At 44.0% G+C, this 25,765-nt stretch overlaps 1 protein-coding gene across 1 annotated transcript; it reads right to left on the bottom strand.

Moving 5' to 3' along the window:
* Positions 1-115: 115 nt before the first annotated feature.
* On the bottom strand, positions 116-24,075 carry LOC128857535 (serine-rich adhesin for platelets; the record flags this gene model as incomplete). Its single annotated transcript, XM_054093286.1, has 22 exons — positions 116-1,440; positions 1,693-1,763; positions 2,499-2,707; positions 2,826-2,848; positions 3,010-3,398; positions 5,484-5,796; positions 6,412-6,937; positions 7,067-7,262; positions 7,998-9,746; positions 13,497-13,835; positions 13,884-14,410; positions 14,540-14,735; positions 15,075-15,197; positions 15,234-17,217; positions 18,658-18,781; positions 19,193-19,257; positions 19,456-19,616; positions 20,289-20,603; positions 20,829-21,165; positions 21,586-22,577; positions 22,827-23,477; positions 23,676-24,075. Coding segments are annotated over 22 exons (10,827 nt in total), but the record flags the coding sequence as incomplete, so codon positions are not given.
* Between the last annotated feature and the right edge of the window lie 1,690 nt (positions 24,076-25,765).

Genomic DNA, 25,765 nt, shown 5'->3' with positions numbered 1-25,765 from the left:
ACTCGCATCAATGAAAACCTAAGCGCAGAGATAAGTATAGAGAAAAAACATATATGTATATATTTTTTTTTTCTTTTACAAATTTATTATCAAAACTATTTGAAACTTACTACTAAATACTCGTTTTTATAATTAATTAATCGAAAAAACTTTATATGGTACAATGCATCAAGAGACACAAGAAACTACAACAATTTTTAAATATTTAAATACTGCAATCATTGTTACGTAGTCAAAGGAGATACCAATGGTCAACAAAATAAAACTATAAAATTAGCACATAACACAATTCTGAATATGCTGCTACTCTTCTACGACCCTCAAAAGAACAACAATTTCGCAATCACTATCGTCCTGCGGTGTCCTAGCGGTAGTCGAAATTGACGAAGATTCTTCTGGTGTCGTACTGCTTAAGGTCGTTGCATCACTCGAGGTTGAATCTGTAGATGAACTAGAAGAGGACGTCGGTGTTGTGTCTCCGTCAGTGGTTGATTCTGTTGGTGTTGTAGAGTAGGTGGTGGTACTAGAAGAATATTCTGGTGTTGTACTGCTTAAGGTCGTTGCTTCACTCGAGGTTGAATCTGTAGATGAACTAGAAGAAGACGTCGGTGTTGTGTCTTCATCAGTGGTTGACTCTGTTGATGTTGTAGAGTAGGTGGTGGTACTAGGAGAGTCTTCTGGTGTTGTACTACTTATGGTCGTTGCATCACTCGAGGTTGAATCTGTAGATGAACTAGAAGAGGACGTCGCTGTTGTGTATGGGTCAATGGTTGATTCCGTTGATGTTGTAGAGTCAGTTGTGGTACTAGAAGATTTTTCCCCTGTGATACTGATTAAGCTCCTTGCTTCACTCGAGATTGAAGCTGTAGATGAACTAGAAGAAGACGTCTGTGTTGTGTCTCCGTCAGTGGTTGATTCTGTTGATGATGTAGAGTCAGTGGTGGTACTAGAAGATTCTTCTAGTGTTGTACTGCTTAAGGTTGTTGCTTCACTCGAGGTTGAATCTGTAGATGAACTAGAAGAGGACGTCGGTGTTGTGTCTCCGGCAGTGGTTGATTCTGTTGATGGTGTAGAGTCAGTGGTGGTACTAGAAGAATCTTCTGGTGTTGTACTACTTAAGGTCGTTGCATCACTCGAGATTGAATCTGTAGATGAACTAGAAGAAGACGTCTGTGTTGTATCTCCGTCAGTGGTTGATTCTGTTGATGATGTAGAGTCAGTGGTGGTACTAGAAGATTCTTCTAGTGTTGTACTGCTTAAGGTCGTTGCTTCACTCGAGGTTGAATCTGTAGATGAACTAGAAGAGGACGTCGGTGTTGTGTCTCCGTCAGTGGTTGATTCTGTTGATGATGTAGAGTCAGTGGTGGTACTAGAAGAATCTTCTGGTGTTGTACTGCTTAAGGTCGTTGCTTCACTTGAGGTTGAATCTGTAGATGAACGAGAAGAGGACGTCGGTGTTGTGTATCCGTCAGTGGTTGATTCTGTTGATGATGTAGAGTCAGTGGTGGTACTAGAAGAATCTTCTGGTGTTGTACTGCTTAAGGTCGTTGCTTCACTCGAGGTTGAATCTGTAGATGAACTAGAAGAGGACGTCGGTGTTGTGTATCCGTCAGTGGTTGATTCTGTTGATGATGTAGAGTCAGTGGTGGTACTAGAAGAATCTTCTGGTGTTGTACTGCTTAAGGTCGTTGCTTCACTGGAAGTTGACTCTGTAGGTGAACTAGAAGAAGACGTCGGTGTTGTGTCTCCGTCAGTGGTTGATTCTGTTGATGGTGTAGAGTCCGTGGTGGTACTAGAAGAATCTTCTGGTGTTGTACTGCTTAAGGTCGTTGCTTCACTCGAGGTTGAATCTGTAGATGAACTAGAAGAGGACGTCGGTGTTGTGTATCCGTCAGTGGTTGATTCTGTTGATGATGTAGAGTCAGTGGTGGTACTAGAAGAATATTCTGGTGTTGTACTGCTTAAGGTCGTTGCTTCACTCGAGGTTGAATCTGTAGATGAACTAGAAGAGGACGTCGGTGTTGCGCATCCGTCAGTGGTTGATTCTGTTGATGATGTAGAGTCAGTGGTGGTACTAGAAGTATATTCTGGTGTTGTACTGCTTAAGGTCGTTGCTTCACTCGAGGTTGAATCTGTAGATGAACGAGAAGAGGACGTCGGTGTTGTGTATCCGTCAGTGGTTGATTCTGTTGATGATGTAGAGTCAGTGGTGGTACTAGAAGAATATTCTGGTGTTGTACTGCTTAAGGTCGTTGCTTCACTCGAGGTTGAATCTGTAGATGAACTAGAAGAGGACGTCGGTGTTGTGTATCCGTCAGTGGTTGATTCTGTTGATGATGTAGAGTCAGTGGTGGTACTAGAAGAATATTCTGGTGTTGTACTGCTTAAGGTCGTTGCTTCATTCGAAGTCGAATCTGTAGATGAACTAGAAGAGGACGTCGGTGTTGTGTATCCGTCAGTGGTTGATTCTGTTGATGATGTAGAGTCAGTGGTGGTACTAGAAGAATCTTCTGGTGTTGTGTTGCTTAAGGTCGTTGCTTCACTGGAAGTTGACTCTGTAGATGAGCTAGAAGAAGACGTCGGTGTTGTGTCTCCGGCAGTGGTTGATTCTGTTGATGTTGTAGAGTCAGTGGTGGTACTAGAAGAATCTTCTGGTGTTGTACTACTTATGGTCGTTGCTTCACTCGAGGTTGAATCTGTAGATGAACTAGAAGAAGACGTCGGTGTTGTGTCTCCGGCAGTGGTTGATTCTGTTGATGGTGTAGAGTCGCTGGTGGTACTAGAAGAATCTTCTGGTGTTGTACTACTTATGGTCGTTGCTTCACTCGAGGTTGAATCTGTAGATGAACTAGAAGAGGACGTCGGTGTTGTGTATCCGTCAGTGGTTGATTCTGTTGATGATGTAGAGTCAGTGGTGGTACTAGAAGAATATTCTGGTGTTGTACTGCTTAAGGTCGTTGCTTCACTCGAGGTTGAATCTGTAGATGAACTAGAAGAGGACGTCGGTGTTGTGTATCCGTCAGTGGTTGATTCTGTTGATGATGTATAGTCAGTGGTGGTACTAGAAGATTCTTCTAGTGTTGTACTGCTTAAGGTTGTTGCTTCACTCGAGGTTGAATCTGTAGATGAACTAGAAGAGGACGTCGGTGTTGTGTCTCCGGCAGTGGTTGATTCTGTTGATGGTGTAGAGTCAGTGGTGGTACTAGAAGAATCTTCAGGTGTTGTACTGCTTAAGGTCGTTGCTTCACTCGAGATTGAATCTGTAGATGACCTAGAAGAAGACGTCTGTGTTGTATCTCCGTCAGTGGATGATTCTGTTGATGATGTAGAGTCAGTGGTGGTACTAGAAGATTCTTCTGGTGTTGTACTGCTTAAGGTCGTTGCTTCACTTGAGGTTGAATCTGTAGATGAACTAGAAGAGGACGTCGGTGTTGTGTATCCGTCAGTGGTTGATTCTGTTGATGATGTAGAGTCAGTGGTGGTACTAGAAGAATATTCTGGTGTTGTACTGCTTAAGGTCGTTGCTTCACTCGAGGTTGAATCTGTAGATGAACTAGAAGAGGACGTCGGTGTTGTGTATCCGTCAGTGGTTGATTCTGTTGATGATGTAGAGTCAGTGGTGGTACTAGAAGAATCTTCTGGTGTTGTACTGCTTAAGGTCGTTGCTTCACTGGAAGTTGACTCTGTAGGTGAACTAGAAGAAGACGTCGGTGTTGTGTCTCCGGCAGTGGTTGATTCTGTTGATGGTGTAGAGTCAGTGGTGGTACTAGAAGAATCTTCTGGTGTTGTACTGCTTAAGGTCGTTGCTTCACTCGAGGTTGAATCTGTAGATGAACTAGAAGAGGACGTCGGTGTTGTGTATCCGTCAGTGGTTGATTCTGTTGATGATGTAGAGTCAGTGGTGATACTAGAAGAATATTCTGGTGTTGTACTGCTTAAGGTCGTTGCTTCACTCGAGGTTGAATCTGTAGATGAACTAGAAGAGGACGTCGGTGTTGTGTCTCCGGCAGTGGTTGATTCTGTTGATGTTGTAGAGTCAGTGGTGGTACTAGAAGAATCTTCTGGTGTTGTACTACTTATGGTCGTTGCTTCACTCGAGGTTGAATCTGTAGATGAACTAGAAGAGGACGTCGGTGTTGTGTTTCCGTCAGTGGTTGATTCTGTTGATGATGTAGAGTCAGTGGTGGTACTAGAAGAATATTCTGGTGTTGTACGGCTTAAGGTCGTTGCTTCACTCGAGGTTGAATCTGTAGATGAACTAGAAGAGGACGTCGGTGTTGTGTCTCCGGCAGTGGTTGATTCTGTTGATGGTGTAGAGTCACTGGTGGTACTAGAAGAATCTTCTGGTGTTGTACTACTTATGGTCGTTGCTTCACTCGAGGTTGAATCTGTAGATGAACTAGAAGAGGACGTCGGTGTTGTGTATCCGTCAGTGGTTGATTCTGTTGATGATGTAGAGTCAGTGGTGGTACTAGAAGAATATTCTGGTGTTGTACTACTTATGGTCGTTGCTTCACTCGAGGTTGAGTCTGTAGATGAACTAGAAGAGGACGTCGGTGTTGTGTATCCGTCAGTGGTTGATTCTGTTGATGATGTAGAGTCAGTGGTGGTACTAGAAGAATATTCTGGTGTTGTGTTGCTTAAGGTCGTTGCTTCACTGGAAGTTGACTCTGTAGATGAACTAGAAGAAGACGTCGGTGTTGTGTCTCCGGCAGTGGTTGATTCTGTTGATGGTGTAGAGTCAGTGGGGGTACTAGAAGAATCTTCTGGTGTTGTACTGCTTAAGGTCGTTGCTTCACTCGAGGTTGAATCTGTAGATGAACGAGAAGAGGACGTCGGTGTTGTGTATCCGTCAGTGGTTGATTCTGTTGATGATGTAGAGTCAGTGGTGGTACTAGAAGAATATTCTGGTGTTGTACTGCTTAAGGTCGTTGCTTCACTCGAGGTTGAATCTGTAGATGAACGAGAAGAGGACGTCGGTGTTGTGTATCCGTCAGTGGTTGATTCTGTTGATGATGTAGAGTCAGTGGGGGTACTAGAAGAATATTCTGGTGTTGTACTGCTTAAGGTCGTTGCTTCACTCGAGGTTGAATCTGTAGATGAACTAGAAGAGGACGTCGGTGTTGCGTATCCGTCAGTGGTTGATTCTGTTGATGATGTAGAGTCAGTGGTGGTACTAGAAGAATCTTCTGGTGTTGTACTGCTTAAGGTCGTTGCTTCACTCGAGGTTGAATCTGTAGATGAACGAGAAGAGGACGTCGGTGTTGTGTATCCGTCAGTGGTTGATTCTGTTGATGATGTAGAGTCAGTGGGGGTACTAGAAGAATATTCTGGTGTTGTACTGCTTAAGGTCGTTGCTTCACTCGAGGTTGAATCTGTAGATGACCTAGAAGAGGACGTCGGTGTTGCGTATCCGTCAGTGGTTGATTCTGTTGATGATGTAGAGTCAGTGGTGGTACTAGAAGAATCTTCTGGTGTTGTACTGCTTAAGGTCCTTGCTTCACTGGAAGTTGACTCTGTAGATGAACTAGAAGAAGACGTCGGTGTTGTGTCTCCGGCAGTGGTTGATTCTGTTGATGATGTAGAGTCAGTGGTGGTACTAGAAGATTCTTCTAGTGTTGTACTGCTTAGGGTCGTTGCTTCACTCGAGGTTGAATCTGTAGATGAACTAGAAGAGGGCGTCGGTGTTGTGTATCCGTCAGTGGTTGATTCTGTTGATGATGTAGAGTCAGTGGTGGTACTAGAGGAATCTTCTGGTGTTGTGTTGCTTAAGGCCGTTGCTTCACTGGAAGTTGACTCTGTAGATGAACTAGAAGAAGACGTCGGTGTTGTGTATCCGTCAGTGGTTGATTCTGTTGATGATGTAGAGTCAGTGGTGGTACTAGAAGAATATTCTGGTGTTGTACTGCTTAAGGTCGTTGCTTCACTCGAGGTTGAATCTGTAGATGAACTAGAAGAGGACGTCGGTGTTGTGTATCCGTCAGTGGTTGATTCTGTTGATGATGTAGAGTCAGTGGTGGTACTAGAAGAATCTTCTGGTGTTGTGTTGCTTATGGTCGTTGCTTCACTGGAAGTTGACTCTGTAGATGAACTAGAAGAAGACGTCGGTGTTGTGTCTCCGGCAGCGGTTGAATCTGTTGATGGTGTAGAGTCACTGGTGGTACTAGAAGAATCTTCTGGTGTTGTACTGCTTAAGGTCGTTGCTTCACTCAAGGTTGAATCTGTAGATAAACTAGAATAGGACGTCGGTGTTGTGTCTGGGCCAGTGGTTGATTCTGTTGATATTGTAGAGTCAGTGGTGGTACTAAAAGATTCTTCTGGTGTTGTACTGCTTAAGGTCGTTGCTTCACTCAAGGTTGAATCTGTAGATGAACTAGAAGAGGACGTCGGTGTTGTGTCTCCGTCAGTGGTTGATTCTGTTGATGATGTAGAGTCAGTGGTGGTACTAAAAGATTCTTCTGGTGTTGTACTGCTTAAGGTCGTTGCTTCACTCGAGGTTGAATCTGTAGATGAACTAGAAGAGGACGTCGGTGTTGTGTCTCCGTCAGTGGTTGATTCTGTTGATATTGTAGAGTCAGTGGTGGTACTAGAAGAATATTCTGGTGTTGTACTACTTAAGGTCGTTGCTTCACTCGAGGTTGAATCTGTAGATGAACTAGAAGATGACGTCGGTGTTGTGTCTGGGTCAGTGGTTGGTTCTGTTGATGATGTAGAGTCAGTGGTGGTACTAGGAGAGTCTTCTGGTGTTGTACTACTTATGGTCGTTGCCTCACTCGAGGTTGAATCTGTAGATGAACTAGAAGAGGACGTCGCTGTTGTGTATGGGTCAATGGTTGATTCCGTTGATGTTGTAGAGTCAGTTGTGGTACTAGAAGAATATTCTGGTGTTGTACTACTTATGGTCGTTGCTTCACTCGAGGTTGAATCTGTAGATGAACTAGAAGAGGACGTCGGTGTTGTGTATCCGTCAGTGGTTGATTCTGTTGATGATGTAGAGTCAGTGGTGGTACTAGAAGAATATTCTGGTGTTGTACTGCTTAAGGTCGTTGCTTCACTCGAGGTTGACTCTGTAGATGAACTAGAAGAAGACGGCGGTGTTGTGTCTCCGGCAGTGGTTGATTCTGTTGATGTTGTAGAGTCAGTGGTGGTACTAGAAAAATCTTCTGGTGTTGTACTACTTATGGTCGTTGCTTCGCTGGAAGTTGACTCTGTAGATAAACTAGAAGAAGACGTCGGTGTTGTGTCTCCGGCAGTGGTTGATTCTGTTGATGGTGTAGAGTCAGTGGTGGTACTAGAAGAATCTTCTGGTGTTGTACTGCTTAAGGTCGTTGCTTCACTCGAGGTTGAATCTGTAGATGAACTAGAAGAGGGCGTCGGTGTTGTGTATCCGTCAGTGGTTGATTCTGTTGATGATGTAGAGTCAGTGGTGGTACTAGAAGAATCTTCTGGTGTTGTGTTGCTTAAGGTCGTTGCTTCACTGGAAGTTGATTCTGTAGATGAACTAGAAGAAGACGTCGGTGTTGTGTCTCCGGCAGTGGTTGATTCTGTTGATGTTGTAGAGTCAGTGATGGTACTAGAAGAATCTTCTGTTGTTGTACTACTTATGGTCGATGCTTCACTCGAGGTTGAATCTGTAGATGAACTAGAAGAGGACGTCGGTGTTGTGTATCCGTCAGTGGTTGATTCTGTTGATGATGTAGAGTCAGTGGTGGTACTAGAAGAATCTTCTGGTGTTGTACTGCTTAAGGTCGTTGCTTCACTCGAGGTTGAATCTGTAGATGAACTAGAAGAAGACGTCGGTGTTGTGTATCCGTCAGTGGTTGATTCTGTTGATGATGTAGAGTCAGTGGTGGTACTAGAAGAATATTCTGGTGTTGTACTGCTTAAGGTCGTTGCTTCACTCGAGGTTGAATCTGTAGATGAACTAGAAGAGGACGTCGGTGTTGTGTATCCGTCAGTGGTTGATTCTGTTGATGATGTAGAGTCAGTGGTGGTACTAGAAGAATCTTCTGGTGTTGTGTTGCTTATGGTCGTTGCTTCACTGGAAGTTGACTCTGTAGATGAACTAGAAGAAGACGTCGGTGTTGTGTCTCCGGCAGTGGTTGAATCTGTTGATGGTGTAGAGTCACTGGTGGTACTAGAAGAATCTTCTGGTGTTGTACTGCTTAAGGTCGTTGCTTCACTCAAGGTTGAATCTGTAGATAAACTAGAAGAGGACGTCGGTGTTGTTTCTGGGTCAGTGGTTGATTCTGTTGATATTGTAGAGTCAGTGGTGGTACTAAAAGATTCTTCTGGTGTTGTACTGCTTAAGGTCGTTGCTTCACTCGAGGTTGAATCTGTACATGAACTAGAAGAGGACGTCGGTGTTGTGTCTCCGTCAGTGGTTGATTCTGTTGATGATGTAGAGTCAGTGGTGGTACTAAAAGATTCTTCTGGTGTTGTACTGCTTAAGGTCGTTGCTTCACTCGAGGTTGAATCTGTAGATGAACTAGAAGAGGACGTCGGTGTTGTTTCTGGGTCAGTGGTTGATTCTGTTGATATTGTAGAGTCAGTGGTGGTACTAGAAGAATCTTCAGGTGTTGTACTACTTAAGGTCGTTGCTTCACTCGAGGTTGAATCTGTAGATGAACTAGAAGATGACGTCGGTGTTGTGTCTGGGTCAGTGGTTGGTTCTGTTGATGATGTAGAGTCAGTGGTGGTACTAGGAGAGTCTTCTGGTGTTGTACTACTTATGGTCGTTGCTTCACTCGAGGTTGAATCTGTAGATGAACTAGAAGAGGACGTCGGTGTTGTTTCTGGGTCAGTGGTTGATTCTGTTGATATTGTAGAGTCAGTGGTGGTACTAGAAGAATCTTCAGGTGTTGTACTACTTAAGGTCGTTGCTTCACTCGAGGTTGAATCTGTAGATGAACTAGAAGATGACGTCGGTGTTGTGTCTGGGTCAGTGGTTGGTTCTGTTGATGATGTAGAGTCAGTGGTGGTACTAGAAGAGTCTTCTGGTGTTGTACTACTTATGGTCGTTGCTTCACTCGAGGTTGAATCTGTAGATGAACTAGAAGAGGACGTCGCTGTTGTGTATGGGTCAATGGTTGATTCCGTTGATGTTGTAGAGTCAGTTGTGGTACTAGAAGATTCTTCTCCTGTGATACTGCTTAAGCTCCTTGCTTCACTCGAGATTGAAGCTGTAGATGAACTAGAAGAAGACGTCGGTGTTGTGTCTCCGTCAGTGGTTGATTCTGTTGATAATGTAGAGTCAGTGGTGGTACTAGAAGATTCTTCTGGTGTTGTACTGCTTAAGGTCGTTGCTTCACTCGAGGTTGAATCGGTAGATGAACTAGAAGAGGACGTCGCTGTTGTGTCTGGGTCAGTGGTTGATTCCGTTGATGTTGAAGAGTCAGTGGTGGGACTAGAAGAATCTTCTGGTGTTGTACTCTTTAAGGTCGTTGCTTGTCTCGAGGTTGAATCTGTAGATGAACTTGAAGATGACGTCGGTGTTGTGTCTCCATCAGTGGTTGATTCTGTTGATGTTGTAGAGTCAGTGGTTGTACTAGAAGAACCTTCTGGTGTTGTACTGCTTAAGGTCGTTGCTGCACTTGAGGTTGAATCTGTAGATGAACTAGAAGAGGACGTCGGTGTTTTGTCTGGGTCAGTGGTTGATTCTGTTGATGTTGTAGAGTCAGTGGTGGTACTAGAAAATTCTTCTGGTGTTGTACTGCTTAAGGTCGTTTCTTCACTTGAGGTTGACTCTGTAGATGAACTAGAAGAGGACGTCGGTGTTGTGTATCCGTCAGTGGTTGATTCTGTTGATGATGTAGAGTCAGTGGTGGTACTAGAAGAATCTTGGGGTGTTGTACTGCTTAAGGTCGTTGCTTCACTCGAGGTTGACTCTGTAGATGAACTAGAAGAGGACGTCGGTGTTGTGTATCCGTCAGTGGTTGATTCTGTTGACGATGTAGAGTCAGTGGTGGTACTAGAAGAATATTCTGGTGTTGTACTGCTTAAGGTCGTTGCTTCACTCGAGGTTGAATCTGTAGATGAACTAGAAGAGGACGTCGGTGTTGTGTATCCGGCAGTGGTTGATTCTGTTGATGATGTAGAGTCAGTGGTGGTACTAGAAGAATATTCTGGTGTTGTACTGCTTAAGGTCGTTGCTTCACTCGAGGTTGAATCTGTAGATGAACTAGAAGAGGACGTCGGTGTTGTGTATCCGGCAGTGGTTGATTCTGTTGATGATGTAGAGTCAGTGGTGGTACTAGAAGAATATTCTGGTGTTGTACTACTTATGGTCGTTGCTTCACTGGAAGTTGACTCTGTAGATGAACTAGAAGAAGACGTCGGTGTAGTGTCTCCGGCAGTGGTTGATTCTGTTGATGGTGTAGAGTCAGTGGTGGTACTAGAAGAATCTTCTGGTGTTGTACTGCTTAAGGTCGTTGCTTCACTCGAGGTTGAATCTGTAGATGAACTAGAAGAGGACGTCGGTGTTGTGTATCCGTCAGTGGTTGATTCTGTTGATGATGTAGAGTCAGTGGTGGTACTAGAAGAATATTCTGGTGTTGTACTGCTTAAGGTCGTTGCTTCACTCGAGGTTGAATCTGTAGATGAACTAGAAGAGGACGTCAGTGTTGCGTAGCCGTCAGTGGTTGATTCTGTTGATGATGTAGAGTCAGTGGTGGTACTAGAAGAATCTTCTGGTGTTGTACTGCTTAAGGTCGTTGCTTCGCTGGAAGTTGACTCTGTAGATAAACTAGAAGAAGACGTCGGTGTTGTGTCTCCGGCAGTGGTTGATTCTGTTGATGGTGTAGAGTCAGTGGTGGTACTAGAAGAATCTTCTGGTGTTGTACTGCTTAAGGTCGTTGCTTCACTCGAGGTTGAATCTGTAGATGAACTAGAAGAGGGCGTCGGTGTTGTGTATCCGTCAGTGGTTGATTCTGTTGATGATGTAGAGTCAGTGGTGGTACTAGAAGAATCTTCTGGTGTTGTGTTGCTTAAGGTCGTTGCTTCACTGGAAGTTGATTCTGTAGATGAACTAGAAGAAGACGTCGGTGTTGTGTCTCCGGCAGTGGTTGATTCTGTTGATGTTGTAGAGTCAGTGATGGTACTAGAAGAATCTTCTGTTGTTGTACTACTTATGGTCGATGCTTCACTCGAGGTTGAATCTGTAGATGAACTAGAAGAGGACGTCGGTGTTGTGTATCCGTCAGTGGTTGATTCTGTTGATGATGTAGAGTCAGTGGTGGTACTAGAAGAATCTTCTGGTGTTGTACTGCTTAAGGTCGTTGCTTCACTGGAAGTTGACTCTGTAGATGAACTAGAAGAGGACGTCGGTGTTGTGTATCCGTCAGTGGTTGATTCTGTTGATGATGTAGAGTCAGTGGTGATACTAGAAGAATATTCTGGTGTTGTACTGCTTAAGGTCGTTGCTTCACTCGAGGTTGAATCTGTAGATGAACTAGAAGAGGACGTCGGTGTTGTGTCTCCGGCAGTGGTTGATTCTGTTGATGTTGTAGAGTCAGTGGTGGTACTAGAAGAATCTTCTGGTGTTGTACTACTTATGGTCGTTGCTTCACTCGAGGTTGAATCTGTAGATGAACTAGAAGAGGACGTCGGTGTTGTGTTTCCGTCAGTGGTTGATTCTGTTGATGATGTAGAGTCAGTGGTGGTACTAGAAGAATATTCTGGTGTTGTACGGCTTAAGGTCGTTGCTTCACTCGAGGTTGAATCTGTAGATGAACTAGAAGAGGACGTCGGTGTTGTGTCTCCGGCAGTGGTTGATTCTGTTGATGGTGTAGAGTCACTGGTGGTACTAGAAGAATCTTCTGGTGTTGTACTACTTATGGTCGTTGCTTCACTCGAGGTTGAATCTGTAGATGAACTAGAAGAAGACGTCGGTGTTGTGTATCCGTCAGTGGTTGATTCTGTTGATGATGTAGAGTCAGTGGTGGTACTAGAAGAATATTCTGGTGTTGTACTACTTATGGTCGTTGCTTCACTCGAGGTTGAATCTGTAGATGAACTAGAAGAGGACGTCGGTGTTGTGTATCCGTCAGTGGTTGATTCTGTTGATGATGTAGAGTCAGTGGTGGTACTAGAAGAATATTCTGGTGTTGTGTTGCTTAAGGTCGTTGCTTCACTGGAAGTTGACTCTGTAGATGAACTAGAAGAAGACGTCGGTGTTGTGTCTCCGGCAGTGGTTGATTCTGTTGATGGTGTAGAGTCAGTGGGGGTACTAGAAGAATCTTCTGGTGTTGTACTGCTTAAGGTCGTTGCTTCACTCGAGGTTGAATCTGTAGATGAACGAGAAGAGGACGTCGGTGTTGTGTATCCGTCAGTGGTTGATTCTGTTGATGATGTAGAGTCAGTGGTGGTACTAGAAGAATATTCTGGTGTTGTACTGCTTAAGGTCGTTGCTTCACTCGAGGTTGAATCTGTAGATGAACGAGAAGAGGACGTCGGTGTTGTGTATCCGTCAGTGGTTGATTCTGTTGATGATGTAGAGTCAGTGGGGGTACTAGAAGAATATTCTGGTGTTGTACTGCTTAAGGTCGTTGCTTCACTCGAGGTTGAATCTGTAGATGAACTAGAAGAGGACGTCGGTGTTGCGTATCCGTCAGTGGTTGATTCTGTTGATGATGTAGAGTCAGTGGTGGTACTAGAAGAATCTTCTGGTGTTGTACTGCTTAAGGTCGTTGCTTCACTCGAGGTTGAATCTGTAGATGAACGAGAAGAGGACGTCGGTGTTGTGTATCCGTCAGTGGTTGATTCTGTTGATGATGTAGAGTCAGTGGGGGTACTAGAAGAATATTCTGGTGTTGTACTGCTTAAGGTCGTTGCTTCACTCGAGGTTGAATCTGTAGATGACCTAGAAGAGGACGTCGGTGTTGCGTATCCGTCAGTGGTTGATTCTGTTGATGATGTAGAGTCAGTGGTGGTACTAGAAGAATCTTCTGGTGTTGTACTGCTTAAGGTCCTTGCTTCACTGGAAGTTGACTCTGTAGATGAACTAGAAGAAGACGTCGGTGTTGTGTCTCCGGCAGTGGTTGATTCTGTTGATGATGTAGAGTCAGTGGTGGTACTAGAAGATTCTTCTAGTGTTGTACTGCTTAGGGTCGTTGCTTCACTCGAGGTTGAATCTGTAGATGAACTAGAAGAGGGCGTCGGTGTTGTGTATCCGTCAGTGGTTGATTCTGTTGATGATGTAGAGTCAGTGGTGGTACTAGAGGAATCTTCTGGTGTTGTGTTGCTTAAGGCCGTTGCTTCACTGGAAGTTGACTCTGTAGATGAACTAGAAGAAGACGTCGGTGTTGTGTATCCGTCAGTGGTTGATTCTGTTGATAATGTAGAGTCAGTGGTGGTACTAGAAGAATATTCTGGTGTTGTACTGCTTAAGGTCGTTGCTTCACTCGAGGTTGAATCTGTAGATGAACTAGAAGAGGACGTCGGTGTTGTGTATCCGTCAGTGGTTGATTCTGTTGATGATGTAGAGTCAGTGGTGGTACTAGAAGAATCTTCTGGTGTTGTGTTGCTTATGGTCGTTGCTTCACTGGAAGTTGACTCTGTAGATGAACTAGAAGAAGACGTCGGTGTTGTGTCTCCGGCAGCGGTTGAATCTGTTGATGGTGTAGAGTCACTGGTGGTACTAGAAGAATCTTCTGGTGTTGTACTGCTTAAGGTCGTTGCTTCACTCAAGGTTGAATCTGTAGATAAACTAGAATAGGACGTCGGTGTTGTGTCTGGGCCAGTGGTTGATTCTGTTGATATTGTAGAGTCAGTGGTGGTACTAAAAGATTCTTCTGGTGTTGTACTGCTTAAGGTCGTTGCTTCACTCGAGGTTGAATCTGTAGATGAACTAGAAGAGGACGTCGGTGTTGTGTCTCCGTCAGTGGTTGATTCTGTTGATGATGTAGAGTCAGTGGTGGTACTAAAAGATTCTTCTGGTGTTGTACTGCTTAAGGTCGTTGCTTCACTCGAGGTTGAATCTGTAGATGAACTAGAAGAGGACGTCGGTGTTGTGTCTCCGTCAGTGGTTGATTCTGTTGATATTGTAGAGTCAGTGGTGGTACTAGAAGAATATTCTGGTGTTGTACTACTTAAGGTCGTTGCTTCACTCGAGGTTGAATCTGTAGATGAACTAGAAGATGACGTCGGTGTTGTGTCTGGGTCAGTGGTTGGTTCTGTTGATGATGTAGAGTCAGTGGTGGTACTAGGAGAGTCTTCTGGTGTTGTACTACTTATGGTCGTTGCCTCACTCGAGGTTGAATCTGTAGATGAACTAGAAGAGGACGTCGCTGTTGTGTATGGGTCAATGGTTGATTCCGTTGATGTTGTAGAGTCAGTTGTGGTACTAGAAGAATATTCTGGTGTTGTACTACTTATGGTCGTTGCTTCACTCGAGGTTGAATCTGTAGATGAACTAGAAGAGGACGTCGGTGTTGTGTATCCGTCAGTGGTTGATTCTGTTGATGATGTAGAGTCAGTGGTGGTACTAGAAGAATATTCTGGTGTTGTACTGCTTAAGGTCGTTGCTTCACTCGAGGTTGACTCTGTAGATGAACTAGAAGAAGACGGCGGTGTTGTGTCTCCGGCAGTGGTTGATTCTGTTGATGTTGTAGAGTCAGTGGTGGTACTAGAAGAATCTTCTGGTGTTGTACTACTTATGGTCGTTGCTTTGCTGGAAGTTGACTCTGTAGATAAACTAGAAGAAGACGTCGGTGTTGTGTCTCCGGCAGTGGTTGATTCTGTTGATGGTGTAGAGTCAGTGGTGGTACTAGAAGAATCTTCTGGTGTTGTACTGCTTAAGGTCGTTGCTTCACTCGAGGTTGAATCTGTAGATGAACTAGAAGAGGGCGTCGGTGTTGTGTATCCGTCAGTGGTTGATTCTGTTGATGATGTAGAGTCAGTGGTGGTACTAGAAGAATCTTCTGGTGTTGTGTTGCTTAAGGTCGTTGCTTCACTGGAAGTTGATTCTGTAGATGAACTAGAAGAAGACGTCGGTGTTGTGTCTCCGGCAGTGGTTGATTCTGTTGATGTTGTAGAGTCAGTGATGGTACTAGAAGAATCTTCTGTTGTTGTACTACTTATGGTCGATGCTTCACTCGAGGTTGAATCTGTAGATGAACTAGAAGAGGACGTCGGTGTTGTGTATCCGTCAGTGGTTGATTCTGTTGATGATGTAGAGTCAGTGGTGGTACTAGAAGAATCTTCTGGTGTTGTACTGCTTAAGGTCGTTGCTTCACTCGAGGTTGAATCTGTAGATGAACTAGAAGAAGACGTCGGTGTTGTGTATCCGTCAGTGGTTGATTCTGTTGATGATGTAGAGTCAGTGGTGGTACTAGAAGAATATTCTGGTGTTGTACTGCTTAAGGTCGTTGCTTCACTCGAGGTTGAATCTGTAGATGAACTAGAAGAGGACGTCGGTGTTGTGTATCCGTCAGTGGTTGATTCTGTTGATGATGTAGAGTCAGTGGTGGTACTAGAAGAATCTTCTGGTGTTGTGTTGCTTATGGTCGTTGCTTCACTGGAAGTTGACTCTGTAGATGAACTAGAAGAAGACGTCGGTGTTGTGTCTCCGGCAGTGGTTGAATCTGTTGATGGTGTAGAGTCACTGGTGGTACTAGAAGAATCTTCTGGTGTTGTACTGCTTAAGGTCGTTGCTTCACTCAAGGTTGAATCTGTAGATAAACTAGAAGAGGACGTCGGTGTTGTTTCTGGGTCAGTGGTTGATTCTGTTGATATTGTAGAGTCAGTGGTGGTACTAAAAGATTCTTCTGGTGTTGTACTGCTTAAGGTCGTTGCTTCACTCGAGGTTGAATCTGTACATGAACTAGAAGAGGACGTCGGTGTTGTGTCTCCGTCAGTGGTTGATTCTGTTGATGATGTAGAGTCAGTGGTGGTACTAAAAGATTCTTCTGGTGTTGTACTGCTTAAGGTCGTTGCTTCACTCGAGGTTGAATCTGTAGATGAACTAGAAGAGGACGTCGGTGTTGTTTCTGGGTCAGTGGTTGATTCTGTTGATATTGTAGAGTCAGTGGTGGTACTAGAAGAATCTTCAGGTGTTGTACTACTTAAGGTCGTTGCTTCACTCGAGGTTGAATCTGTAGATGAACTAGAAGATGACGTCGGTGTTGTGTCTGGGTCAGTGGTTGGTTCTGTTGATGATGTAGAGTCAGTGGTGGTACTAGGAGAGTCTTCTGGTGTTGTACTACTTATGGTCGTTGCTTCACTCGAGGTTGAATCTGTAGATGAACTAGAAGAGGACGTCGGTGTTGTTTCTGGGTCAGTGGTTGATTCTGTTGATATTGTAGAGTCAGTGGTGGTACTAGAAGAATCTTCAGGTGTTGTACTACTTAAGGTCGTTGCTTCACTCGAGGTTGAATCTGTAGATGAACTAGAAGATGACGTCGGTGTTGTGTCTGGGTCAGTGGTTGGTTCTGTTGATGATGTAGAGTCAGTGGTGGTACTAGGAGAGTCTTCTGGTGTTGTACTACTTATGGTCGTTGCTTCACTCGAGGTTGAATCTGTAGATGAACTAGAAGAGGACGTCGCTGTTGTGTATGGGTCAATGGTTGATTCCGTTGATGTTGTAGAGTCAGTTGTGGTACTAGAAGATTCTTCTCCTGTGATACTGCTTAAGCTCCTTGCTTCACTCGAGATTGAAGCTGTAGATGAACTAGAAGAAGACGTCGGTGTTGTGTCTCCGTCAGTGGTTGATTCTGTTGATAATGTAGAGTCAGTGGTGGTACTAGAAGATTCTTCTGGTGTTGTACTGCTTAAGGTCGTTGCTTCACTCGAGGTTGAATCGGTAGATGAACTAGAAGAGGACGTCGCTGTTGTGTCTGGGTCAGTGGTTGATTCCGTTGATGTTGAAGAGTCAGTGGTGGGACTAGAAGAATCTTCTGGTGTTGTACTCTTTAAGGTCGTTGCTTGTCTCGAGGTTGAATCTGTAGATGAACTTGAAGATGACGTCGGTGTTGTGTCTCCATCAGTGGTTGATTCTGTTGATGTTGTAGAGTCAGTGGTTGTACTAGAAGAACCTTCTGGTGTTGTACTGCTTAAGGTCGTTGCTGCACTTGAGGTTGAATCTGTAGATGAACTAGAAGAGGACGTCGGTGTTTTGTCTGGGTCAGTGGTTGATTCTGTTGATGTTGTAGAGTCAGTGGTGGTACTAGAAAATTCTTCTGGTGTTGTACTGCTTAAGGTCGTTTCTTCACTTGAGGTTGACTCTGTAGATGAACTAGAAGAGGACGTCGGTGTTGTGTATCCGTCAGTGGTTGATTCTGTTGATGATGTAGAGTCAGTGGTGGTACTAGAAGAATCTTGGGGTGTTGTACTGCTTAAGGTCGTTGCTTCACTCGAGGTTGACTCTGTAGATGAACTAGAAGAGGACGTCGGTGTTGTGTATCCGTCAGTGGTTGATTCTGTTGACGATGTAGAGTCAGTGGTGGTACTAGAAGAATATTCTGGTGTTGTACTGCTTAAGGTCGTTGCTTCACTCGAGGTTGAATCTGTAGATGAACTAGAAGAGGACGTCGGTGTTGTGTATCCGGCAGTGGTTGATTCTGTTGATGATGTAGAGTCAGTGGTGGTACTAGAAGAATATTCTGGTGTTGTACTGCTTAAGGTCGTTGCTTCACTCGAGGTTGAATCTGTAGATGAACTAGAAGAGGACGTCGGTGTTGTGTATCCGGCAGTGGTTGATTCTGTTGATGATGTAGAGTCAGTGGTGGTACTAGAAGAATATTCTGGTGTTGTACTACTTATGGTCGTTGCTTCACTGGAAGTTGACTCTGTAGATGAACTAGAAGAAGACGTCGGTGTAGTGTCTCCGGCAGTGGTTGATTCTGTTGATGGTGTAGAGTCAGTGGTGGTACTAGAAGAATCTTCTGGTGTTGTACTGCTTAAGGTCGTTGCTTCACTCGAGGTTGAATCTGTAGATGAACTAGAAGAGGACGTCGGTGTTGTGTATCCGTCAGTGGTTGATTCTGTTGATGATGTAGAGTCAGTGGTGGTACTAGAAGAATATTCTGGTGTTGTACTGCTTAAGGTCGTTGCTTCACTCGAGGTTGAATCTGTAGATGAACTAGAAGAGGACGTCAGTGTTGCGTAGCCGTCAGTGGTTGATTCTGTTGATGATGTAGAGTCAGTGGTGGTACTAGAAGAATCTTCTGGTGTTGTACTGCTTAAGGTCGTTGCTTCACTGGAAGTTGACTCTGTAGATGAACTAGAAGAGGACGTCGGTGTTGTGTATCCGGCAGTGGTTGATTCTGTTGATGATGTAGAGTCAGTGGTGGTACTAGAAGAATATTCTGGTGTTGTACTGCTTATGGTCGTTGCTTCACTGGAAGTTGACTCTGTAAATGAACTAGAAGAAGACGTCGGTGTAGTGTCTCCGGCAGTGGTTGATTCTGTTGATGGTGTAGAGTCAGTGGTGGTACTAGAAGAATCTTCTGGTGTTGTACTGCTTAAGGTCGTTGCTTCACTCGAGGTTGAATCCGTAGATGAACTAGAAGAGGACGTCGGTGTTGTGTATCCGTCAGTGGTTGATTCTGTTGATGATGTAGAGTCAGTGGTGGTACTAGAAGAATATTCTGGTGTTGTACTGCTTAAGGTCGTTGCTTCACTCGAGGTTGAATCTGTAGATGAACTAGAAGAGGACGTCGGTGTTGCGTATCCGTCAGTGGTTGATTCTGTTGATGATGTAGAGTCAGTGGTGGTACTAGAAGATTCTTCTAGTGTTGTACTGCTTAGGGTCGTTGCTTCACTCGAGGTTGAATCTGTAGATGAACTAGAAGAGGACGTCGGTGTTGTGTATCCGTCAGTGGTTGTTTCTGTTGATGATGTAGAGTCAGTGGTGGTACTAGAAGAATATTCTGGTGTTGTACTGCTTAAGGTCGTTGCTTCACTCGAGGTTGAATCTGTAGATGAACTAGAAGAGGACGTCAGTGTTGCGTATCCGTCAGTGGTTGATTCTGTTGATGATGTAGAGTCAGTGGTGGTACTAGAAGAATCTTCTGGTGTTGTACTGCTTAAGGTCGTTGCTTCACTGGAAGTTGACTCTGTAGATGAACTAGAAGAGGACGTCGGTGTTGTGTATCCGGCAGTGGTTGATTCTGTTGATGATGTAGAGTCAGTGGTGGTACTAGAAGAATATTCTGGTGTTGTACTGCTTATGGTCGTTGCTTCACTGGAAGTTGACTCTGTAGATGAACTAGAAGAAGACGTCGGTGTAGTGTCTCCGGCAGTGGTTGATTCTGTTGATGGTGTAGAGTCAGTGGTGGTACTAGAAGAATCTTCTGGTGTTGTACTGCTTAAGGTCGTTGCTTCACTCGAGGTTGAATCCGTAGATGAACTAGAAGAGGACGTCGGTGTTGTGTATCCGTCAGTGGTTGATTCTGTTGATGATGTAGAGTCAGTGGTGGTACTAGAAGAATATTCTGGTGTTGTACTGCTTAAGGTCGTTGCTTCACTCGAGGTTGAATCTGTAGATGACCTAGAAGAGGACGTCGGTGTTGCGTATCCGTCAGTGGTTGATTCTGTTGATGATGTAGAGTCAGTGGTGGTACTAGAAGAATCTTCTGGTGTTGTACTGCTTAAGGTCCTTGCTTCACTGGAAGTTGACTCTGTAGATGAACTAGAAGAAGACGTCGGTGTTGTGTCTCCGGCAGTGGTTGATTCTGTTGATGATGTAGAGTCAGTGGTGGTACTAGAAGATTCTTCTAGTGTTGTACTGCTTAGGGTCGTTGCTTCACTCGAGGTTGAATCTGTAGATGAACTAGAAGAGGACGTCGGTGTTGTGTATCCGTCAGTGGTTGATTCTGTTGATGATGTAGAGTCAGTGGTGGTACTAGAAGAATCTTGGGGTGTTGTACTGCTTAAGGTCGTTGCTTCACTCGAGGTTGAATCTGTAGATGAACTAGAAGAGGACGTCGGTGTTGTGTCAGGGTCAGTGGTTGATTCTGTTGATGGTGTAGAGTCAGTGGTGGTACTAGAAGAATATTCTGGTGTTGTACTGCTTAAGGTCGTTGCTTCACTCGAGGTTGAATCTGTAGATGAACTAGAAGAGGACGTCGGTGATGTGTATCCGTCAGTGGTTGATTCTTTTGATGATGTAGAGTCAGTGGTGGTACTAGAAGAATATTCTGGTGTTGTACTGCTTAAGGTCGTTGCTTCACTCGAGGTTGAATCTGTAGATGAACTAGAAGAGGACGTCGGTGTTGTGTATCCGTCAGTGGTTGATTCTGTTGATGATGTAGAGTCAGTGGTGGTACTAGAAGAATCTTGGGGTGTTGTACTGCTTAAGGTCGTTGCATCACTCGAGGTTGAATCCGTAGATGAACTAGAAGATGACGTCGGTGTTGTGTCTCCGTCAGTGGTTGATTCTGTTGATGATGTAGAGTCAGTGGTGGTACTAGAAGAATCTTCTGGTGTTGTACTACTTATGGTCGTTGCTTCACTGGAAGTTGACTCTGTAGATGAACTAGAAGAAGACGTTGGTGTTGTGTCTCCGGCAGTGGTTGATTCTGTTGATGGTGTAGAGTCAGTGGTGGTACTAGAAGAATCTTCTGGTGTTGGACTACTTATGGTCGTTGCTTCACTCGAGGTTGAATCTGTAGATGAACTAGAAGAGGACGTCGGTGTTGTGTATCCGGCAGTGGTTGATTCTGTTGATGATGTAGAGTCAGTGGTGGTACTAGAAGAATATTCTGGTGTTGTGCTGCTTAAGGTCGTTGCTTCACTCGAGGTTGAATCTGTAGATGAACTAGAAGAGGACGTCGGTGTTGTGTATCCGTCAGTGGTTGATTCTGTTGATGATGTAGAGTCAGTGGTGGTACTAGAAGAATATTCTGGTGTTGTACTGCTTAAGGTCGTTGCTTCACTCGAGGTTGAATCTGTAGATGCAGTAGAAGAGGACGTCGGTGTTGTGTATCCGTCAGTGGTAGATTCTGTTGATGATGTAGAGTCAGTGGTGGTACTAGAAGAATCTTCTGGTGTTGTACTGCTTAAGGTCGTTGCTTCACTCGAGGTTGAATCCGTAGATGAACTAGAAGAGGACGTCGGTGTTGTGTCTCCGTCAGTGGTTGATTCTGTTGATGATGTAGAGTCAGTGGTGGTACTAGAAGAATCTTCTGGTGTTGTACTACTTATGGTCGTTGCTTCACTGGAAGTTGACTCTGTAGATGAACTAGAAGAAGACGTCGGTGTTGTGTCTCCGGCAGTGGTTGATTCTGTTGATGGTGTAGAGTCAGTGGTGGTACTAGAAGAATCTTCTGGTGTTGGACTACTTATGGTCGTTGCTTCACTCGAGGTTGAATCTGTAGATGAACTAGAAGAGGACGTCGGTGTTGTGTATCCGTCAGTGGTTGATTCTGTTGGTGATGTAGAGTCAGTGGTGGTACTAGAAGAATATTCTGGTGTTGTACTGCTTAAGGTCGTTGCTTCACTCGAGGTTGAATCTGTAGATGAACTAGAAGAGGACGTCGGTGTTGTGTATCCGTCAGTGGTTGATTCTGTTGATGATGTAGAGTCAGTGGTGGTACTAGAAGAATATTCTGGTGTTGTACTGCTTAAGGTCGTTGCTTCACTCGAGGTTGAATCTGTAGATGAACTAGAAGAGGACGTCGGTGTTGTGTATCCGTCAGTGGTTGATTCTGTTGATGATGTAGAGTCAGTGGTGGTACTAGAAGAATCTTGGGGTGTTGTACTGCTTAAGGTCGTTGCATCACTCGAGGTTGAATCCGTAGATGAACTAGAAGATGACGTCGGTGTTGTGTCTCCGTCAGTGGTTGATTCTGTTGATGATGTAGAGTCAGTGGTGGTACTAGAAGAATCTTCTGGTGTTGTACTACTTATGGTCGTTGCTTCACTGGAAGTTGACTCTGTAGATGAACTAGAAGAAGACGTTGGTGTTGTGTCTCCGGCAGTGGTTGATTCTGTTGATGGTGTAGAGTCAGTGGTGGTACTAGAAGAATCTTCTGGTGTTGGACTACTTATGGTCGTTGCTTCACTCGAGGTTGAATCTGTAGATGAACTAGAAGAGGACGTCGGTGTTGTGTATGCGGCAGTGGTTGATTCTGTTGATGATGTAGAGTCAGTGGTGGTACTAGAAGAATATTCTGGTGTTGTGCTGCTTAAGGTCGTTGCTTCACTCGAGGTTGAATCTGTAGATGAACTAGAAGAGGACGTCGGTGTTGTGTATCCGTCAGTGGTTGATTCTGTTGATGATGTAGAGTCAGTGGTGGTACTAGAAGAATATTCTGGTGTTGTACTGCTTAAGGTCGTTGCTTCACTCGAGGTTGAATCTGTAGATGCAGTAGAAGAGGACGTCGGTGTTGTGTATCCGTCAGTGGTTGAATCTGTTGATGATGTAGAGTCAGTGGTGGTACTAGAAGAATCTTCTGGTGTTGTACTGCTTAAGGTCGTTGCTTCACTCGAGGTTGAATCCGTAGATGAACTAGAAGAGGACGTCGGTGTTGTGTCTCCGTCAGTGGTTGATTCTGTTGATGATGTAGAGTCAGTGGTGGTACTAGAAGAATCTTCTGGTGTTGTACTACTTATGGTCGTTGCTTCACTGGAAGTTGACTCTGTAGATGAACTAGAAGAAGACGTCGGTGTTGTGTCTCCGGCAGTGGTTGATTCTGTTGATGGTGTAGAGTCAGTGGTGGTACTAGAAGAATCTTCTGGTGTTGGACTACTTATGGTCGTTGCTTCACTCGAGGTTGAATCTGTAGATGAACTAGAAGAGGACGTCGGTGTTGTGTATCCGTCAGTGGTTGATTCTGTTGATGATGTAGAGTCAGTGGTGGTACTAGAAGAATATTCTGGTGTTGTACTGCTTAAGGTCGTTGCTGCACTTGAGGTTGAATCTGTAGATGAACTAGAAGAGGACGTCGGTGTTGTGTCTCCGGCAGTGGTTGATTCCGTTGATGGTGTAGAGTCAGTGGTGGTACTAGAAGATTCTTCTGGTGTTGTACTACTTATGGGCGTTGCTTCACTCGAGGTTGAATCTTTAGATGAACTAGAAGAGGACGTCGGTGTTGTGTATCCGTCAGTGGTTGATTCTGTTGATGATGTAGAGTCAGTGGTGGTACTAGAAGAATATTCTGGTGTTGTACTGCTTAAGGTCGTTGCTTCACTCGAGGTTGAATCTGTAGATGAACTAGAAGAGGACGTCGGTGTTGTGTCAGGGTCAGTGGTTGATTCTGTTGATGTTGTAGAGTCAGTGGTGGTACTAGGAGTGTCTTCTGGTGTTGTACTACTTATGGTCGTTGCTTCACTCGAGGTTGAATCTGTAGATGAACTAGAAGAGGACGTCGCTGTTGTGTATGGGTCAATGGTTGATTCCGTTGATGTTGTAGAGTCAGTTGTGGTACTAGAAGATTCTTCTCCTCTGATACTGCTTAAGCTCCTTGCTTCACTCGAGATTGCAGCTGTAGATGAACTAGAAGAAGACGTCTGTGTTGTGTATCCGTCAGTGGTTGATTCTGTTGATGATGTAGAGTCAGTGGTGGTACTAGAAGATTCTTCTGGTGTTGTACTGCTTAAGGTCGTTGCTTCACTCGAGGTTGAAACCGTAGATGAACTAGAAGAGGACGTCGGTGTTGTGTCTCCGTCAGTGGTTGATTCTGTTGATGATGTAGAGTCAGTGGTGGTACTAGAAGATTCTTCTGGTGTTGTACTACTTATGGTCGTTGCTTCACTGGAAGTTGACTCTGTAGATGAACTAGAAGAGGACGTCGGTGTTGTGTCTCCGGCATTGGTTGATTCTGTTGATGTTGTAGAGTCAGTGGTGGTACTAGAAGAATCTTCTGGTGTTGTACTGCTTAAGGTCGTTTCTTCACTTGAGGTTGAATCTGTAGATGAACTGGAAGAGGACGTCGGTGTTGTGTCTCCGCCAGTGGTTGATTCTGTTGATGTTGTGGGGTAGGTGGTGGTTCTAGAAGATTCTTCTGCTGTGGTACTGCTTACTGTCGTTGCTTCACTTGAGGTTGTCAAACTGTGTGGTGTCGTACTGCTCAAAGTCAATGAATCGCTTTTTGGCGTTTTCTTTTTGGGTGTATAATATGGACTTTGCGATGTAGTAGTTACATACTCTGTAGTAGAGCTCTCAGTTAATGTTGTAAGCTCTGTGGATGTGCTGTACGATGGAGTTGTAGTTGGCAAATTCGTGGTGGTCGTTGGTTTTATTTTACATACTTTTCGGAACTCGATGATGAACTTAAAACTGCTCAATCCCTTGGGCAATACTATTTGTGGTGTCTTTATGGGCATGTCGGACCCGAGGGCCACTAATAAACATAGGACGAATATCTGATTTCGCATTTTGGCCGTTGTTATAGATAGGCGAGCATATTCAGAAATTCTAATAATATTAGTTTCGCTAATTTATGGATTTTTTCGATGAGCTGCGAATGGTAGAATTTTATGTAGATTGGCCTAAATATATTTTACGGATATTTTTTTTTGCTTTTCTGAAAAAAAAATCAAAAAAATCGTTTATGCTTATGGTGTTATTGAGATTGAGTCTGTTAAGCAAGTGCTGTCATATGTTAATCACGGCTAACTGGGGCTTAGTCATAACTGTGCGATGTCTGGTATTTTACATATACTCGTAGCTCGTATCAGACTATCTGCACACAATTTGGTGGAAACAAATGTGACTCTTCTGAGTTTTGTCAATTGAAAGTACTCGGTAGACGAACTTTTGGCCAAAGTAAGCAAATGAAGCCCCTGAGTAATGGAAGTAACAATTAAGTTTTAAATTGATAATAAAATACCACTAGAACGACTTGGGCGAAATCGCATGAATTAGTTATCTGAATTGTCGACTACTTTTGTATTATCTCAAAGAATCATTCCGGTATCGTATGGCGCAGATGACGATATCCGATGAGGCATCACTTGGAGTGTTCGAGAAAAAGATTCTGCGGATGATTTTTGGGTCTTTGCACGTAGCTGTATAAACTTTACGGTGACATAGACATAGCGCAGCGAATAAAGAGCCAGCGGCTACATTGGCTGAGTCATGTCATCCGAATGGATACAAACGCTCCTGCTCTGAAAGTATTCGATGCGGTACCAGCTGGTGGTAACAGAGGAAGGCCTCCTCTGCGTTGGAAAGTTGAGATGGAGAAAGACTTAATTTCACATGACAACAGACGATATTTGCAATAGTATTTCGCCTGTCTGCAACCACTACTGCAACTGCAATATCCGGATAATTGACAATATCTCAAGAAGTCAATGTAGAGACTTTCGCACCATTGTTTGGTTTTCTATTTGATCTGGTGGTGTCACTGAATAATTTTTGGAAATGCGTTTACCATCAACGAATTACAATATCAGATATCTGTTTAAGACGTTTTTTTTTTTCTTTTTTGTCTAATTTTGATGGCATGTAATCAATAATTTCACGACATTCTGCCATATACAACAACAAACAACAACAATGTCAATATTGCAATAAGTATTGCATTTTAAGGTAAAAAAGCAACTCGAACTTGAAAGACAAATTTCTCCACATGCGGAACGCCGTCAAGGAAAAACGTTTTAAAAATGTGTGGGGATTTTTTAGGAAAGTCAAAATTACACTTTCTTGGACTAAAATTTAACCCTTTGAGGATGGAGCCGCTCGACGAGCGAGCGTCGCTGAGGACGAGAGGTATTGGAGTGCGCAGTAAAGAAAATAAATACGTTGAACATTATGAAAACTATTTAACACAAGAAAAATGTTTCATGAAATAATTATAAAAAAACAAATTGAAAAAAAGAA

The sequence above is a fragment of the Anastrepha ludens genome, chromosome 3 (assembly GCF_028408465.1).
Source record: "Anastrepha ludens isolate Willacy chromosome 3, idAnaLude1.1, whole genome shotgun sequence".
Classification (NCBI taxonomy): domain Eukaryota; kingdom Metazoa; phylum Arthropoda; class Insecta; order Diptera; family Tephritidae; genus Anastrepha; species Anastrepha ludens.
The sequence above is the reverse complement of the archived record's forward strand: the minus strand, read 5'-3'. Positions and strand labels throughout refer to the sequence as shown.